Here is an 18,203-nt window from a genome sequence, read left to right on the forward strand (position 1 = left end):
TTTCTAATGTCACATAATTATCATTTATTTCTTGTGGTGGGAACAATCAAGATCTAGTTGTTTTTGCAATGCTTAAGTTTATAATACAGTATCGTTGACTATAACCACTGTGTGGTACTTTAGATCTCTGGGACTTACTGGTTGCAAGTTTGTGCCTTAAACAACACGTCCTCAATTCCCGTGGTAACCCCTGGTAGCCACTTTCCTACTTTCTGTTTTTATGAGTTTGGCTTTTTCAGATCCCACATATATGCGATCATACAGAATTTCTCTTTCTCTGTCTGACTTATTGCACTCAGGCATAATGCCCTCAAGGTCCATCCATGTTGTCACAAATGTCAGGGTTTCCTTCTTTCTCGTGGTTACATAATATTCCGTTGTGTGTGTAAACCATGTCTTCTTTATCCATTCATCTGTTGGTAGACACTTGGGTTGTTTTCATATCTTGGGCATTTCAAATCATGCTGCAATAAACACGGAAGTGCATATATCTCTTGGATATTCTGTTTTCATTTCTTTCAGATATATATCCAGGAATAGAATTCCCGGACCATCTGGTTGTTTTATTTTTAAATTTTTGAGGAGCCTGCATATTGTATTTCATAGTGGCTATACCAATAAGTTTTCATCTCTCTAGGATAAATAGGAGTGGAATTGCTGGTTCATACAGTGAATGCATGTTTAACTTTATAAGAAGCTGCCAAACCATTGTTTAGAGTGGCTGCACCATTTTATAATCCCAGCAGCCGTGTAGGAGAGTTCCAGAAGCTCGGTGTCTTTGCTAGCACTTGGTATTGTCAGTATGTTTCTGTTTTAACTATTGTAATATGTGTGTACAATTATCTCTTCATGTTTTTTTAAAAATTAAAAAAATTTGTTTTTATTTGAGAGGGAGAGAGAGAGAGTTGGGGAGAGAGGCAGAGAGAGAGAATCTTAAACAGGCTCCCCTCTCTGTGCAAAGCCCAACTTGGGGCTTGATCCCATGACCCTGGGATCATGACCTGAGCCGAAATCAGGAGTCGTATGCTCAACTGAGCCACCCAGGCACCCCTCATCACCATCACTCCTCATTTAATTTGCATTTCACTAATAGATAATAATATTGAGCATCTTTTTATGCACTTATTTGCCAAACTTAAGTCCTCTCTGGTATACCTATTCTCATATTTTGCCCATTTTAATAATTGGGTCACTTTCTCCCATATTACTGAGTTTTGAAGTTTAGAAGAGTTATAGAAATTGAAGTTCCAGAAGTTTAAGACTTCTAAGTATGTTGTTAAATAACAGTGGTAGAGTGGACATCCTTTGTTCTCAATTTTAAGGAGAAACCAGTCTTCCACCATGTCAGCTGTGGGGTTTTTTTTTGGTAAATGCCATTTATTAGATTGAGGAAGTTCCTCTCTGTTCCTAGTTTGCTGAGAGGTTTTCATTTTTTAAACTTTTATTTTATTCTTTTTTTCTTTATTTTATTTTAAAATCATGAATGGATGTTGAAATTTGTGGAAATGTTTTTTTCTTCACCAGTTGATATTATCATAGGTTTTCTTTAAACTGTTAGTACAGTGGATTACATGGATTTCCAAGTGTTGAACAGCCTTTCATTCCTAGGACAAACTCTACTTGGTTGTGACTAGACTCAGCTTGCTAATATTTGTTGTGAAGTTTTGTATCTATAATCATAAGGGTTATTGACCTATAGTTTTCTTCTTTGGTTCTGTCTTTGATTTTTGTATCAGGGTCATGCTGGCCTCAGAAATAAGTTGGGAAATGACTATATCATTTACTATAGATGTTATATTGGTTGTTCTAGGGACTACAAAGTAGATAGTAACATTTCACAGTCTACTTAGCATCAATATTTTACCACTTCAATTGGACTTAAAAACATTACCACAATACAGGTCCATTTTCTGCCTACCCTTTTATGCTTTGGTTGTCTTAGATATTACACAGACATATATTGAAAACACTAACATTCCTTCATTCCTGATGTTCCAAGTTTACTTCTGGTATATGTTCTTCTGTCTGAAGGGGTTCTTTAAAAATTGTTATTATTTTATTTTTTTATTAAATTTTTTAAATGTTTAGTTATTTTTGAGAGAGAGAGGCAGAGTGTGAGTGGGAGAGGGGCAGAGAGAGAGGGAGACACGGAATCTGAAACAGGCTGTCAGCAGAGAACCCGACATGGGGCTTGGACTCATGAACTGCGAGATCATGACCTAGGCCGAAGTTGGACACTTAACTGACTGGGTCACCCAGGCACCCCTCTGAAGAGTTTCTTGCAGTAATTTTTTTAGAGCCCAACTGCTAACAATGAATTTTCTAAGAAGGTCTTTGTTACATATTCATTCCTGAAGAATTTTTGTTGGATATAGAATTTGGAGGTTGACTATTCTTCTTGTCAGCTTTAAAAACACGATACTACTTTCTCCTGGCCTTCTTGGTTTCTTGTGAGAAATCTGCTGTTATTTAAATAGCTGTTCCCCTATAAGTAATGTGTTGTTTTTCTCTGACTGCTATAAATTTTTTTTTTGTCTTTTGTCTTCAAAATATGTACCTGGGTGTGGATTTCTTTGAGTTATTCCTGTTTGGTGTTTGCTAAATTTCTTTAATCTGTAGGTTTATGTCTTTTGCTCCATTTGGGAATTTTTCAGTTAATATTTCTTTAAATATTGTTTTCTGCATTACATTTTTTCTCTTCTCCTACTCAGGTTCTGATGGCACAGTGTTACACTTTTGAGCTGTTGCTCAAATTAGGTAATTACTACCTATATATATCTTCACGTTTACAGATTCCTTCCTCTGTATCTCTGTTATGCTATTGAGCCTATCCAGTGAAATTTTAATATAATTTATTATAGTTTTCAGTTCCAAATCTTTCATTGGTTTTTCTTTATATCTTCTATTTTCTAAGACTTTCTATTTTTCCATCAGTTTCAACTTTCTTTGCAATTTTGTTCAAGCATTTTTATAATAGTTGCTTTAAAGTATGTCAAATGTCCTGACATTTACTGATTTTTCCCTCATATTTCTTCATACTCTAAATTATTTTAGTTGATATTGTGAACATTTTTAAATTTTAGTATATTTTTTGAGGGGTGGGAGGGGCAGAGAGAATGAGAGACAGAGGATCTGAAGAGGGCTCTGCACTGATAGCAGAGAGCCAGACGTGGGGCTCAGACTAAACGGTGAGATCATGACCTGAGCTGAGGTCGGACGCTTAACCAACTGAGCCACCCAGGCACCCCCAGTGGACATTTTGAATACTACATCATGTGACAGGCTTATTTAAATCCCATAGAGAGTGTTGATATTTTTCTTTTAGTAAATGACTGACCTCATTAGGCTTAAGCTGCAAGTTCCAACATGATTTTTGTGGACTGTGATTCCAATTTCAGTTCGATTTGCAAAGCTTTTGCAGTGCTTTTGGCATCTGTACTGTGTGTGTGCAGCCCAGTGATCAGTTTGGGACCTTTGTAGTGGTCTATTCATTATTAGTTCAGTACTCAATGCCTTTGAGATCTTTCTTCTTTTTTAATACAGGCATTCGCTGTTATTCACTGTTCTGAGCACCACTTTTGCTGCATCCTATATGTTTTGGTTATGTTGTGCTTTCATTTTAATTCACTTTGAAGTATTTTCTTTCTCTTTAAAACATTTTTGGGGGCACCTGGGTGGCTCAGTCGGTTAGGTGTCCAACTTCGGCTTGGATCATGATCTCATGGTTCATGAGTTCAAGCCCCTTATCGGGCTGTGTGCTGACAGCTTGGAGCCTGGAGCCTGCTTGGGATTCTGTGTCTCCCTCTCTCTCTCTGTTCTTCCCCTACTCACATTCTGTCTCTCTCTGTCTCAAAAATAAATAAACATTAAAAAAAAATTTTCGAATTGTGGTAAAATACATAATGTAAAATTTACCATCTTAATGATTTTTAGGTGTATAGTTCAGTGGCATTTAGTACACTCAGACTGTTGTGCATCCTCAAAGTACTTTCTAATTTCTCTCGTAATTTCTTCTCTGACTTACCAGTTATTTAAGAGTGTATTGTTTAATTTTCACAAATTTCACATATTTCAAAATTTCCTTTTGTTATTAATTTATCATTTTATTTCATTGTGGTCAGAGTACACACTTTGTATAATTTCAATTTTTTAAAGATTTGTTGAGATTTGTTATATGGCCTAACATATGGTCTCTCCTGCATAATGTTCCATGTGCTCTTGAGAAGAATGTGTATCCTGCTATTGTTGAGTTAAGTGTTCTGCTGGGTTGAGTTGTATTTTTTGATACCTTCTATCTACTTGTTCTATTATTAATGTAAGTGAGATATTAGAGTCCCCAACTATTATTGTAGAACTGCTTATTTCTCCCTTCAATTCTGTAAGTTTTTGCTTCATATATTATGAGGCTGTGCTATTACATGCATAAATGTTTATAATTATATCTTGATAGATGGACTATTTTATCATACTACAATGTCCTTCTTTTTCTCTAATAACAATTTTTAAAAATGTTTGTTTATTTTGAGAGAGAGTGTAAATAGGGGAGGAGCAGAGAGAGAGAGAGGGAAAGAGAATCACAAGCAGGCTCCATGCTCTCAGCACAGAGCCTGGCATGGGATCCTGACCTGAGATCCACAACCCTGGGATCCTGACCTGAGCCAAAATCAAGAGTTGGATGCTTAACCGACTGAGCCACCCAGACACTCCTCTAATAATTTTTGTCCTAAAATCTATTTTCTCTGATATTAGTATAGCAACCACAGTTCTCTTTTGATTACTGTTCATGTGAAGTATCTTTTCCCATCTTTTTATTTCCAAACTCTTTGTGTCTTTGAATCTGGAGTGAATCTCTGTAGAGAGAATGTGGTTAGATTATATTTTTGGAAATATACAGTCTGACAGCCTTTGTGTTTTAATTGTAGAGTTTAATCCATTTATATTTAATATGGTTATTGATAAGGAAGAATTTACCTCTACCATTTTACTATTTGTTTTCTACATGTGTTTTGTCTTTTTTTTGTTCCTCAATTCCTCCATTACTATCTTCGTCTGTATTAAATAGACTTTTCTAGTGTACCATTTCAATTCCCTTGTCATTTCTTTTATTATATATTTTTCAGTTTACTTAGTGGTTGTCCTATAGATTACATGTCAATCTAATTGAGATGAAGATCAATTTAATTTCAATAGCAAATAAAAATTTGCTCTTTCAAAGTTCATTCCTTCCTCCTCTACTTTATGCTGTTGTCACAGATTTATATCTTTATATGTTGTGTGCCCATCAACAAAAACTTATAATTATTGCTTTATGCAGCTATCTTTTAAATTATAAAGAAAAAAAAAGTAGTTACAAACAAAAAATTCATTTATAATGTCTTTTATACTCATGTATGTAGTTACCTTTACTGGTGCTCTTTATTTCTTCATGTAGATTTTAGTTACTGTCTGTTGTCCTTTCATTTCTGCCCAAAGGACTTCTTTAGTATCTCTCTCAGGGCAAGTCTAGTAGTAACAGATTCTTTCAGTTTTTGCTATCTTGGAATATCTTAATTTCTCCTTCAGTTTTTGAAAGACTGTTGTGTTGGATACAGTATTCTCAGTTGATAGTCTTTTTCTTTCAGCATTTTAAATATGTCACCCCACTGCCTACTGGCTCCCTGATTTCTGATGAGAGTTCAGACTTTTATTTTATTGAGCATGCTTTGTGCATGATGAGTTGCTTCTCTCTTGCTGATTTCAGGATTTTTTTTCCTTTGGCTTATGACAATATAACTATGATTTGAATAAATGTAAATGTTTTTGAGTTTATTTTACTTGGAGTTCATTGAACTTCATGGAGGTGTAGATTCAGATTTTTCATTAAATTTGGGAAGTTTTTGGCCTTTATTTCTTCAGATATTTTCTGCTACTTTCCCTTTTGTCTCCTGCAGCTCTCATTGTGTGTATGCTGTTGTGCTGATGGCCTTTCACAGATCTCCAAGACTGTTCCTTCTTATATATTTCTGTTCCTTGGAATGGATAGTCTCAATTGACTTATCTTCAAGTTTACTGATTCTTTCTTCTGCCTGTTCAAATCTGATTTTGAGCCCCTAAAGTAAAATTTTCATTTCAGTTGTACTTTATAAGTCCAGAATTTCTGTTTGGTTTTTCTTCTTTTTAAATATGATTTCTATCACTTTATTCCTATTCTGTATATGGTGAGACAGCATTCTCATAATTTCCTGTAGATCCTTAGAAATGTTTTTCTTCAGCTCTTTGAATGTGTTTACAATAACTGATTTAAAGTCTTTGTTAGGAAGTCCAACATCTGGGATTCCTTGAGGCCAGTTTCTTTGATTGTCTTTTCCCTAGGTGGACCTAGGTGGACCATGCTTTCTTGTTTCGTTGCATGTCTATTTAAAACTGGGAATTTTGAGTAATATAGTGTAGCAGCTCTGGAAGTCAGATTCTCTTCTCCACAGAGTTTGTTATTGTTGCTTCGTATTGTAGTAGTTGTTGCTTATTTAGCGATTTTTCTGAAATGATTCAGCAAAGCCTATATTCTTTGTTGTTTGTGGCCACTGAAATCCTCCCCTGTTAGCTCAGTGGTCAGCTAATGACTGAACAGAGATCTCCTTAGATTCTGGGCTAAAAAGACCTCCTAGTCTTTGCTTAGGAGCTCTATGCATGCACATCTTCAACACCCAGCCAGAATTTACATCTTTCTCTTAGCTTCTGGTTTTCACAGAGCCTTTAGGTCAGCTAGAATTGGAATCTTTCTCCCTTGTCAGGTATTCTCTGAGCATGTGCATAGCCCTATGCATGCATATGGTTTTCTAGATTCCCAGGAATATGTCAGAGCTTTTGAAAGCCCTATGGACATCTCATTTCTCAGCCTTTTCTCTGGAGATTTTTGGTTAGGCTCATTTGCCTCAATTCTGTTATTTATCACCTTGGGGAATAGGGACTAAAATACTTGTCTGTAAATATTTTTGACAAATGCCCTCTCCCCATCCTCACCCCTGGCCACTAGTTTTAGCCCTGAGGTAGTTCCAAGTCAGGGGAAATTAAGACAAGTCTTTTGAGCCAGTCTTTCAGGAAGCCACCAGACAGGTTAAAACAGGTAATTACAATTCTTTGTGGATGAGGTCCTTTCTGCTTCCACTGGTACCAGGAATTCAGGCTGTTATTTTCATGACCGCCACTGAACTGAGGAGTGGGGGATGGAACTAGGTAATTGAAATGCCACAAAGCTCACTTAAAAAAAAAAAAAGGATTCAGTAATGTCTCTTGAATAAGCACTCCACAAATTGTTGCAAGCCATTGGTTCATTTCCATCTTTCTAAAAAGGTTGATTCTGAAAGTTTTGCCAGTTTTGTTGTTACTTTTATGGAGAGATGGATTCCCAGAGTTCCTTACTCTACCTTTTTTTTGGTGAACTTTGTCTCCGTCAATACTTTTGGTATGCTAACAAGGCACAGAACCACACACAGACACACAGACACACATACACACACATACAAATACACACAGTTTGGTAGCGAGCTCCAAAGTTCATTAGCAACTTCATGGGATTACTTTCCCACGTCCATCCCTCTCTACAGTCTCCTTGGTGTTTCCAGTACTCTGAAGCTCCCCCTTTCCAACCTCCAATCAGAATCCTGGGGTTTAATTAATCCACTCTGCCCTGCACTTTCACAACTATACCTACTTCCAGGGCCAAGTGGCAGGAGGAGACAGAGAGCGCAAAATGCAATAATTGGCCCCACCTTCTTGGTTCTTGATGCAATAGGTAGGGATTTCACTGGACCACTGGATCTCCTACGAATGACTGAGGGGAACAATAGGAAGGGAAAGAAGGCACTCTTGGAATAAGCAGGATAAGGTCTCAGAATAATTTCCTTTAATACTGAAAGATATACGACCTCATTTTATACCCCACGCTGAAAAAGCAAAAAGTGTTAGTTGTTGGGAATACCCTCTTTGCCTCCAATGTCTTCTCCCTCCAATCCAAAACAATAAGACAATAACACAGTACACAATCATGTCACTCCTTGCTTAAAAATGGTACTAGCTTCTCACAACACTTAAAAGCCAAAGTTTATTGCAATGTTAGGTACCAAGGAGTGTGTTAAAAGGAAACCTTATAATCTCCATTGGTAATGTTTCTATGATACAAACAGTTGGTGCTTTCTCAGTATTATGTAAAGAGCCACGTAAATGCAGCTTCAGGTTTTCCCTTCTAATTCAACAGCAGCCCTTAACCTCCTCCTCAGGGATTTCTATTACTTATATACATTCAAACCTTTTCAGAATCTGGCCCCCATCTTCCCTTCCTGCCTCATCTTCTTCTTCAACCTCAAATTTACTTCATAATCATTCCATCATCAAAATGGAAAAAATAAAATCTCCTAGAACTTGACAAACCCTTAAGTGCCAGAGCATCTGATGACCTCAGTTTGAGAAAGTTTGTTCTAGAAACTTTCTACCATGGATATTTGTAGAACCAGATGAATGAAAGCTGCTTTGTTGATGCCAGGGGCCCCAGCCATTGTATATACCAATATGTTGCTACCCTGGATTTGAATATTATTTAATTAGATTAATATGGCTGCACTGTTTATTATTTTTCAAAACAATATTCACTTTATAAAATATGTCAATATTCTCTTTCAAGTATTTCAAATCATTGGGTCAAACCACTTATGACTGTTATTCTAGTATACCTAGTATTTGGCTCAAAGGGATTATTTCTTTGGATGATAAGTACTTTTGTGATACAAATGCACTTTCTTAGACTGAAATACTGATTTCTTAGCTCTACTTCTATCCATTTTCACCAATTTGAATTCATGGCTTCTGTAATTATTTTTGTGTTTGGATTTACTTACAGATCACGTAAGTGGCTTAACTAGGTTTTTATTTCACACATTGTGGTAGTATTTACTTCAGAGCAAAAATTCTTCCAATTTAGGACGCTTTTGAAAAGAGCACTGAGACCATTTTTCTAATATATGAGTTTCAACTGGCGGGCCAGAAGAATAATTCCTGAGGGCTGGTCTTTTATATCAGAGGAAACTAGAATCAAGTGAAACCTATAAACTGGCTGGGCCCAAAGTAATCATTCTCCCGTCTTTGAATAGAATTTAAGCTGTACTTGATTTATGACAATATATGCCCTTCCTTTACTACTTTATGTGTATCTCCTACTAAAATTGCTGGGAGTTCAGAACCTAATTTGTTTTATCAGTCCTAGTTAATTATAGCTGTGTTTGTCCCTCTCACATTTCAGAGATTAGTATAGATTGTTCTACAGGGTTGTCTGTTAAAAGGCCACATCCTAATGCCCTAATCAGTCTCCAATTCTATTTGTTTATATATATATATATATATATATATATATATATATATATATATAAATATATGTATATTTTATATTATTTATATATATTTATATATTTATATTTATATTTATATTTATTTATATATAAAAATATAATTCTACTTGTTCTGTAAATTAATAAAATGAGAGATAATGTTACCAGATTAGCAACTGGCATTGCATATCATGGCTCTTGTTTTAGTTTGTTTTCAAGAAAAATAAAAGGCTCTTTATGATTAACATTTTGTCAACTTCAGTATTCTCCTTGAGATGTGCCCATATTTATGTTAGGGATGAAGGGCTCCATCAGCTCTGTCTTTATTATGCATCCGTCACCAGTGACAATAAACAACATCAACAAGAACAGCAATAAGAACAACAGTGGTAGCATGATAATGTTGTGAGAATTAAGAGAAATTGTGTAGATGAAAGTACTCTGTGAGCTATAAATGCTATGCAAGTGTAAAATAATGTGACTATGTGAAGTAGGTATGATTATAAATCTCCAGATGCTTTCATCTGTGTCTTACTATATCTATTATTTAGGATATTTGGTTTGGACATTATACTACTAAACCTGAAAGCAGGTTAATTAAAACACATTTTTTTGGTTGTTGTTAAGGTCTTGTAAATAATGTTTTCAATTTCATTCAAATAATAGGTACAACAATACATGAATTTGTGGCACTTTTGTAGTAACCTCTGAGAGAATACCCATAGATGGCATAACTTTCTTGGAGTGTCATTGACTCTTACCTAATAAATATAAGGTCCAAACTTATGTTATCATAGTAACAGTTGTGTGTGTTTCCTAAGGAAAGAACTTAGACATTTGGAATTCTGTAGGAAGCTAGTTACTAGAATTTGTTTTATGTGCATTCATCTTTTTTGCGTGTGCAACCTTCACCTGCAAGGCAGCTTATAAATTATATGGAAACATTTACTTAATGATAGAGTTCAATGTTAACCTAAAAACATAATGTTAGTGGAACAACAAGGTCCAGTTTATACTTGAAGAAACCCGTGTTTCAAGGTTCCATGGTATTCTATATTGAGTTCTAAGATGATTCTTACCCTGTAATTTTATTCCCAGCCTACAGATCATAAACTTGTCTAATCCAGTCCAAAATTTATATCCAGCTATTTTAATTTCCATCTACTTCTTCATATGAGGCTGTCTTTTAAGTTTCGTAATTATAGTGAGAACACCCAGGGCAGAACCTGGTTGGTTACACTTTACTTACAGAGTTTTTATTTTATGTGAAAAACTAAACAAAGAACAAGACTTAAGTCTTAAGTCTTCTGGATTTCTCATTATTTTTTAATAAGCAAAATAGTGAAGACTTACCAAAAGACTATTAAGCTCTCTAGGATTTTAGCTCTAGGTCACATCATTTATATATACCAACATGGGCACACTTCAGACCTCCTCGATTTCTAGAATTCAAGCCATCTAAATCATTAGCTTTTTCTGTCTATATTCCACTTTCTGTTGAAGCAAGACTCTGGTCACTCACTGAAGCTCTTACTAATATCCTAGGTTATCTCTCCCTTACTTCCAACATAATAGTGTCAGCTCTAACCCTTCCTCTATTGCCACTAGGACTCCACAGCTGGGCAGAGAGAAATAGAGGCATTGTAGCACGTTTATGCTACCATTTGCAAACACTAACATCATTGTGGTGTCCCCACTGACTAGTTCTAGGTCCCTTTTAGCCTCCCTTTCGCTATGCCCCATGCTTCATTCACTAACTGCATCCTTGTCTTTGGGCTGTAGAGAGTCACTGATGAAGGTCATGGGACTCACCTTGGATGTGGCCCAATAAAGTCATATTGGCTAGTTTCATTTAGGTCCTCAATACTCCTGCTGAGAAATTGCTTGGCTAGCTCCTTTCCTATCATATTTCCCCTAAAGGTGAACTCGAGTCCTCCCTAGTGGCTTCAAGTCTGTAATGTGGCTAGGGGATACTCTTTCCCCATTCCTATCATTCCTTCCTATGTATCTGAACTTGCCATTAGTGTAAAACTCTTGGCCTCTCTCCAGTCTTCTATTTATTCTCGAGGAGGACTGATTTTCTGATTGCTGTTAGGGGATCAGGACACCAGCTTGCTTTTTTTTCCTCTCTCTTTGGGAGCCACCTGCTTGCAAAGAGCATTGGTTCTCACTTTTTTCTTTGCTTTTTTTTTTTTTGTTTGTTTGTTTTTGTTAGTATGTTAAGCTTAGTGGGGAAAGCTGATTCTGCTTGTGAGAAGGGAAGCTTGCAGGCGCCTGTAACTGAGTGGGTGTGGCTAATTCTGACTAATTCTGTGTATTTGGCAAGAACTGAACCACATCCTCTAGCACAACTTGTATTACTGATAAAGCTGATACTATTTTTATCTTTATCTCCATGTCTCCCTGAACTGGCTCTCAAAGTCAGGTAAGGAACAAAATTGTCATTTACTAGACACATTAAAACTCCAACATTTAATCCCACCTTTTCCCCATAATCCAAGCAATTTTGACTCCTATTAATTTATAAGATTAAGACATTTGGATCAAATCTTCCCCAAACTTCTCCCCCATCACTACATGTTTGTCTTTCTATGATCTTGTCTATGTCAGAAGAATCACCCACCTCCCTTCTAAGACTCCTCTCTCTTTCATGCCATCTTCTACTTACGATCTCATTTCTCTCCTTCTTGTCTTTCTTGTTAGGGTCTCTATTATCAGCATTTTCTCTTTCTGATCACTTGGGAAGAGGATGCTAAATAAAATCTCAAGTCCACAAATTGCTGCTTTCCTAATCAAGCTTAGAGGAAACCCAATACCTTAACCCAGATGCACAAATATGACAAGAAACCCACTTGACCCAGAGATTTTGGGGGAATCCAAACCTTCTATTATAGGTTTGTCTAGTTTAAGACCCATAGATGCTTAAGTACAAGACCAGTAACTATTAAAATGTATAATTTGTGAATTACAGCCTGCATATTTGAACATATCAGACATGCAAAATAAAATTTATATAAATAGAAGATATGAAAGAGTAAAGAAGAGATAATAAGGAGGCATTGGACACCACGTATTCCCAAACCTATAATAATATACTTGTTATAATTAAATATTAAGTTTGGTGCTAAGTTTCCCTGAAGCTATGGGAAGAAGGGAGAGATACTGGCTTACATAATTCTCATTGTTCAAGAAAAGGAAGCTGAATCTCTGACAAAGTTTTTTCAGGAAAGATGCTTTCCTACTCAATTGCTCTGGAACCTGTCCACCAAGGGATGCCAAACCACAAAAGGAATGATGTGTTCAACAGCGGATTTCCAAGAGACACAGAGATGGCCTTCAAGTTCCAGTTGATAAAGATACATGTTACTTGGTATTAACCCAGTATGATGAGATAGAACATTTTGGTTGACAAGTTCCACCGTGGTTGTACTGATAGAAGTTATTTATAAAATATTCTTCCAGCAGCCCTCTTGGTTATCTGACATTATCCATACCTTCAAGCAAAGAAACACCTGATAGCGTCGACAGTTTTGGTGTTACTGATATTAGAGACCCTTCCTGACAATCATGGGTAGCAGAAACATTTGTGTATTTAGACTTCCTAGTTGCCAATAGTAAAATCAAAGTTTTGAACATAGAGGGAGAACAGTTGATACCCTGTTTGACATTCATTGAGAATAGGATGGAAACTTGCATTCAAGTAAGGAGACAAAATTTTTAGTCATCGATTCATTAAAAAATATCAAGCTCCTGCTATGCAGAGACATGCAGGCTTCTTGACCTAGTCTAAGGATGAGGTGGTCAGGGAAGTTTTCCATAAGTAATTGGCATTTGAGCAGAGATCTAAAAGGTGAGTAGGCAGAGGGAACAACATGTGCAAAGCCCCTGTGGCAGGAAGGGAGTGGTGGCTTTGAGGAGATGAAGGAAGGCCAGCAAGACTGGAATACCAAGCATGAAGGGCGGACAGTCCAGGGTGAGGCTGGACCTGGGAGCAATAGAAACCACTGAAAGGCTTTTAAAGAGCTGATGGGGAGGGGTGCAACCAGATTAGAGTGTAGTGAGTGCAGAGTGAATTGGAAGAGGAGAGATGATAATAGAGAGCTCAGATGCTCTCAGAGCTCCAATGCTTTCAGAGTGGAGAAATTCAAGTGAAAAAAAGATGATGGTAGCTTGTACTAGACTGCTGGTGGCAGAGAAGGAAAGAAGTAGGAGGGGGGCATGATTTGTTCAGAAGTGGAAGAAAACACAATTGGATGATTTGATAGTGTCTGTCTTGCTGAATGAGATGGCTAGTGGTGCCACTGTCAGAGCCCAGAGCACAGAAGAGGATGTCCATTGGGGCGCCTGGGTGGCGCAGTCGGTTAAGCGTCCGACTTCAGCCAGGTCACGATCTCGCGGTCCGTGAGATCGAGCCCCGCGTCAGGCTCTGGGCTGACGGCTCGGAGCCTGGAGCCTGTTTCCGATTCTGTGTCTCCCTCTCTCTCTCTGCCCCTCCCCCGTTCATGCTCTGTCTCTCTCTGTCCCAAAAATAAATAAAAAACGTTGAAAAAAAAATTAAAAAAAAAAAAAAAAAAAAAGAAGAGGATGTCCAAGTTTGGGAGAAAAACCATGAGCGCAGTGCCCTAAGTCAGCAAAGTGGACATGCTGGATGGGGGTTTGGGTTAAATATCCTGCGGCAGTGTTGTCCTAACTAAAAACTGAATTATATCGTAAATCTCTGATTGAGGGACTAAATGTTGTATCTTACAAAATGATGAGCTTGCTAGAACTTTATATATAACTTTCCAAACAGTAAGGGAACGCCATGCATTTGGTTCTTGCACATGAGCCCTCAAAACACCCTGCATGGAGGGAGGAGCACAAGTGTCTAAACTTCCTGTGTGAACACGTTTGTAAGACTGAGTCATGCAAATTGCTGGCCCAGGTTGTGAAAGATACCAGACAACAGGGAGGTCCGGAAGGGACTGATGCCAACAGCACCTTCCACAGAGGCTCACTCCTAACTGGACCTTGCAGAGCGACTGGAGCTGGGGGATGAGAGCTGAGAGAAGACCTGGAGAATCATCAAATGGCAAACAGTGACGCAGAAAATAAAAACGATCTGATATGTGAAGAAGATTTTTTAAAATGGCAGAGACATCTGAGTGCTCAAAAATGTGATTTTAAAAGTAATCACTGGTGTCAAATTGCTCAAATTGCTCCTCAGCTGTCCTGGTTAAGAGGGAAGGAAAGGTATCTTCTCCCCAAACCTCCTCCTCCTTTTGTCTCTGCTATTCACCTGTGGTTCAGCTTAGAAAGGGTCAATAAGGGAACCGGAGGGGCAGGAATGCACTCCCATCACCCTTGCAGATCTCAGCCAAGGGAAACGGGAAGTAGATGTTTTTACTGCCCAGCACACTTTCATTCCTATTACGTGTGCACAGAGCCCCAAGAGGAAAATGCAATTTGGTAGTGACCTGATAACCACATTCTTGGAAGGTTGCTCCAAGAATGGTAAAAATCCAAACAATGTTGGGGGAGGGGAGAAGAGGAAGAAACGGAGTGAAACAAAACACAATTTCCATTGTAAATTGCAGGCTGTGATTAAATCCAAGTTAATGTCTAACTAGAAAGTGGAAATTTTAGATTATTAAGATTGGGGTAATTTATCTTTCTCAGGAAGAAATAATTGTTATATTTTGAATACTTAGTCATTACTATTAAAACAGCAAAGGAGTATTTAAAAGTTGTATTGAAAATGTACCTTATTAAGGCCAAAAGTTGGTGCAGATAACCCTTGAATTTGGCAGGTTGGATTACAAGGTGACTAGGTCTATGAGGGGAGAGCGGTCAGAGACCTGCGGCTGCCAGGGGCATTGTCTTTTCTGTGGGCTGAGGCAGAGTCACTGGCCTTGAATGTGCACCAGCAAGACTTCAAAGTGTATTATGAATTCTGTCCTAATTGTTGAGGCCTTCCACTGGATGGTCTGCTGATATACACACGTAACTGTACCAGGGAACTTTAATTCTGAGTATTGAAGGACAGAATGATAAGCTAGAATCACCCTAGGCATCATCCTTCTACCTTCATTGTTGGTTAAACACTTTGCACCAATGTTTTGTCAATTATCACAATCTTTAAATAATAATAAAAAATCTTAAATTTCTTTTATTAAGTGATAAATGTTCTTAAAATTATACGATTAAAAAAATATAGGTAGTGAAGTTTTATGGTTCCTGTCTACCCTTTGCTGGTTACTCTTTCCAGCTTCAGGAAAAGCAATACTGTAAAATTTGGAAAATGTCATTCTTTCTGGCTCTCCCTGACCTGACTTCATTTGCTCATTCATTGATTCGTGCACACACGCATTCATTCATTCTGCATTTATTAAGCACTACCATATGGATGATGCTGATATTGTTGGGACCCAGGTGTGAAACACACCCTGCCCTAGTTTAGACACTTCCACCTTTGTGGGGGACAGACACTGCTGCCCCTCCCTTAGTTCCCAGTCTCAGAGAACAGAGGAGGGAGTCTACCTCTGCTCTGCCAGGTTGGGCAAGGAGCAACCAAAGCATTAAGGCAGGATGAGGAGGTCAGTTCCTAGGGAATACCATCCTTGATAAAGTCAAGGACAAGTCAAGGGCAGGGAGAACAATGGCCTCCCTAGCATTTACACAGCTCTGCACCTGTTCTCTCCATTGATGCAGGGTATCAGAGTAAAAGCTCCCACTTTGGGAGTGGGCAAGAACTGTCAGGGCTTTTTTGTTCGGTTTGGTTTAGTTTGGGCCTGGAATATTTGCAATACCTGTCATCATTCACTTCTTTAAAAACATTTTTTTAATGTTTATTTGTTTTTGAGAGAGAACACGAGTGGTGGAGGGGCAGAGAGGGGGAGACACAGAATCCCAAGCAGGCTCCAGGCTATGAGCTGTCAGCACAGAGCCCCACGCTGGCTTGAACACACAAACCATGAAATCATGACCTGAACTGAAGTCAGAAGCTCAACCTACTGAGCCACCTAGGCGCCCCTGTCATCATTCACTTCTATAAAGAATTTACAATCACCATTTCACAACTAGAGATTTTCACACTATTTTGGAGGCAAACACGTAAAAAAGCCAGTCTGAACAAACAAGAGAACTCCGAGTGAAGGTTTAAATGAACGTCTCCATTGCCCTTAAAATAGGGTGGAGGAGCCCACAAACCCTTGGACCGAGGACCCATTGCTGGCCCCGCGCTGGGCACACCTCTCGCATGTGACACGGATGCGCTCGTCGCTGGACGACTGCTGCTCGTCTTCCTTCTCCTGAAAGTGTTCCTGAACACACTGTTCCTCGAACTCATGCAGCCTCTTCAGCTCCTCGTCACTGAGAAATAGTTCTGTGGGAAAGAAATGTTTGCTGAGTGAGAAACGAACCCGGTGCGTGAAGAATCAATTTCGTTGCGTCATTAGGAATTTCCCAGCCCAACCTGAATTAAGCGCCCTTGTCCTTCACTTGTAGGCAGTTCTCTGACTACTCCAACTGTTTGTTACACAAACAGGTTGTCATATGCAGCAATCATTCTTCCCCTGGGGCAAAATGGCTCACTTTTTAAACACAAAACACCACTATTAAAGCTATTCGCAGAGTGAAACCAAATATTATTTTCTGGAGAAACTTTTGTGTGTGTTTTATGGATAGAGTCAGGTGGACAGCATAATTTTCCCATCCTCTTTAGATGCCACAAATTACAACATTCTGAAAGGAACTCTGCATCCACATAGAAGAGTCATTTTCAAGAACTCTGTCAATTTCTGATCTCTTTCATGAGCAGGCTTTTGGTAACACTAATTACTCATAAACTAACAGAACTAGAATAAAACCAACATAAAATGGGAAGCATTCTACAAAGAACAACAGTTGGACTAGGGTGTTCTGTTTTCACACAATTTAAAGTAGTATGTAGTGTCCAGTTGGAACACCCTTCAAATTAGCCCAAGATAGAAATGAGAGAGTCCTGTACATACTCAATCCACGATCCTGTTCATCTTGGTCCCCTTCTCTTTTCTTCCTACAGCGACCGCTAAGACGCATAATGATTATATAGATGTGGCTTAAAATGATCATTGGTGGAGGTAGGACTGGTCGGTCATGAAATGTCATTATCAGCTGATATCGTTGGAATTTCCACACCTGGTTGGATATTGACTTTACCTCAAAGAAGGTATTGCTTTAAAAAGAGTAAATGTTTAATTAGTATTTTCCTTTTCATTTTGATTTCCCAGGGCAATCAGTTGCTCACATTGAAATGAAAATAAACATTGAAATGACCTTTTAATTCCTGCTAGTACTGACTCCTAGACTACCCTGTTTTTTGGTTTAACTATCAATGTGGTTTATCTACACTCAAGGACATTTTCTCATATAAATAATTAAGAATCAAGTGTATTGTAAGTGCTACCTACTGCCCTCTTAAAACATCACACTGTAGTCTATTGACTCATACACTCAGAAAATTTTTATTTCATATTTTTAAAGGTAGGAGCTATTCAACTAAGCATTTTGAAGTATTTAAACCTTTAATACAGTTGAAAAAGAGTTTGAACCAGATTCTTTCCAAAGCCCTGGTCAGTTCTAAGATTCTATATTTCCGTGAAGGATTTTTTTCCCTCATATTTTTCATCTTAGAAGCTAGAAAATATTTTTTTCAACATGTGTTAAGTATGGTCACACACACAACACATTTGCCCATTTGCCAAAATGGGTAAGTTTTATAAGAAATTTGATACTGTAAGCCATTTCTTTCCTGCCATTTTGTCTTCTATTCTGTAAATGATAAGGAAAGTATTTTATATAATATTGCAGTAATTGTCATAGCTTATG

At 37.8% G+C, this 18,203-nt stretch overlaps 1 protein-coding gene across 14 annotated transcripts in view; it reads right to left on the reverse strand.

The window, feature by feature from the left end:
* TRPM1 (transient receptor potential cation channel subfamily M member 1) overlaps positions 1-18,203 on the reverse strand; it is a 143,694-nt gene that overhangs the window by 6,309 nt on the left and 119,182 nt on the right. For 12 of the 14 annotated variants that reach the window (XM_058736836.1, XM_058736835.1, XM_058736832.1 and 9 more), the window contains 2 exons: positions 17,348-17,550; positions 16,587-16,719 (listed from right to left, as the gene is read on the reverse strand). In XM_058736836.1, the coding sequence (XP_058592819.1) occupies positions 16,587-16,719; positions 17,348-17,550 (336 nt within the window). Of the gene's footprint in view, positions 1-15,488; positions 16,720-17,347; positions 17,551-18,203 lie in introns of those variants that run through there. The other 2 variants (XM_058736840.1, XM_058736842.1) reach the window with 2 other exon arrangements.

Source organism: Neofelis nebulosa, chromosome 7 (genome assembly GCF_028018385.1).
Source record: "Neofelis nebulosa isolate mNeoNeb1 chromosome 7, mNeoNeb1.pri, whole genome shotgun sequence".
NCBI classification, from domain to species: Eukaryota; Metazoa; Chordata; class Mammalia; order Carnivora; family Felidae; genus Neofelis; species Neofelis nebulosa.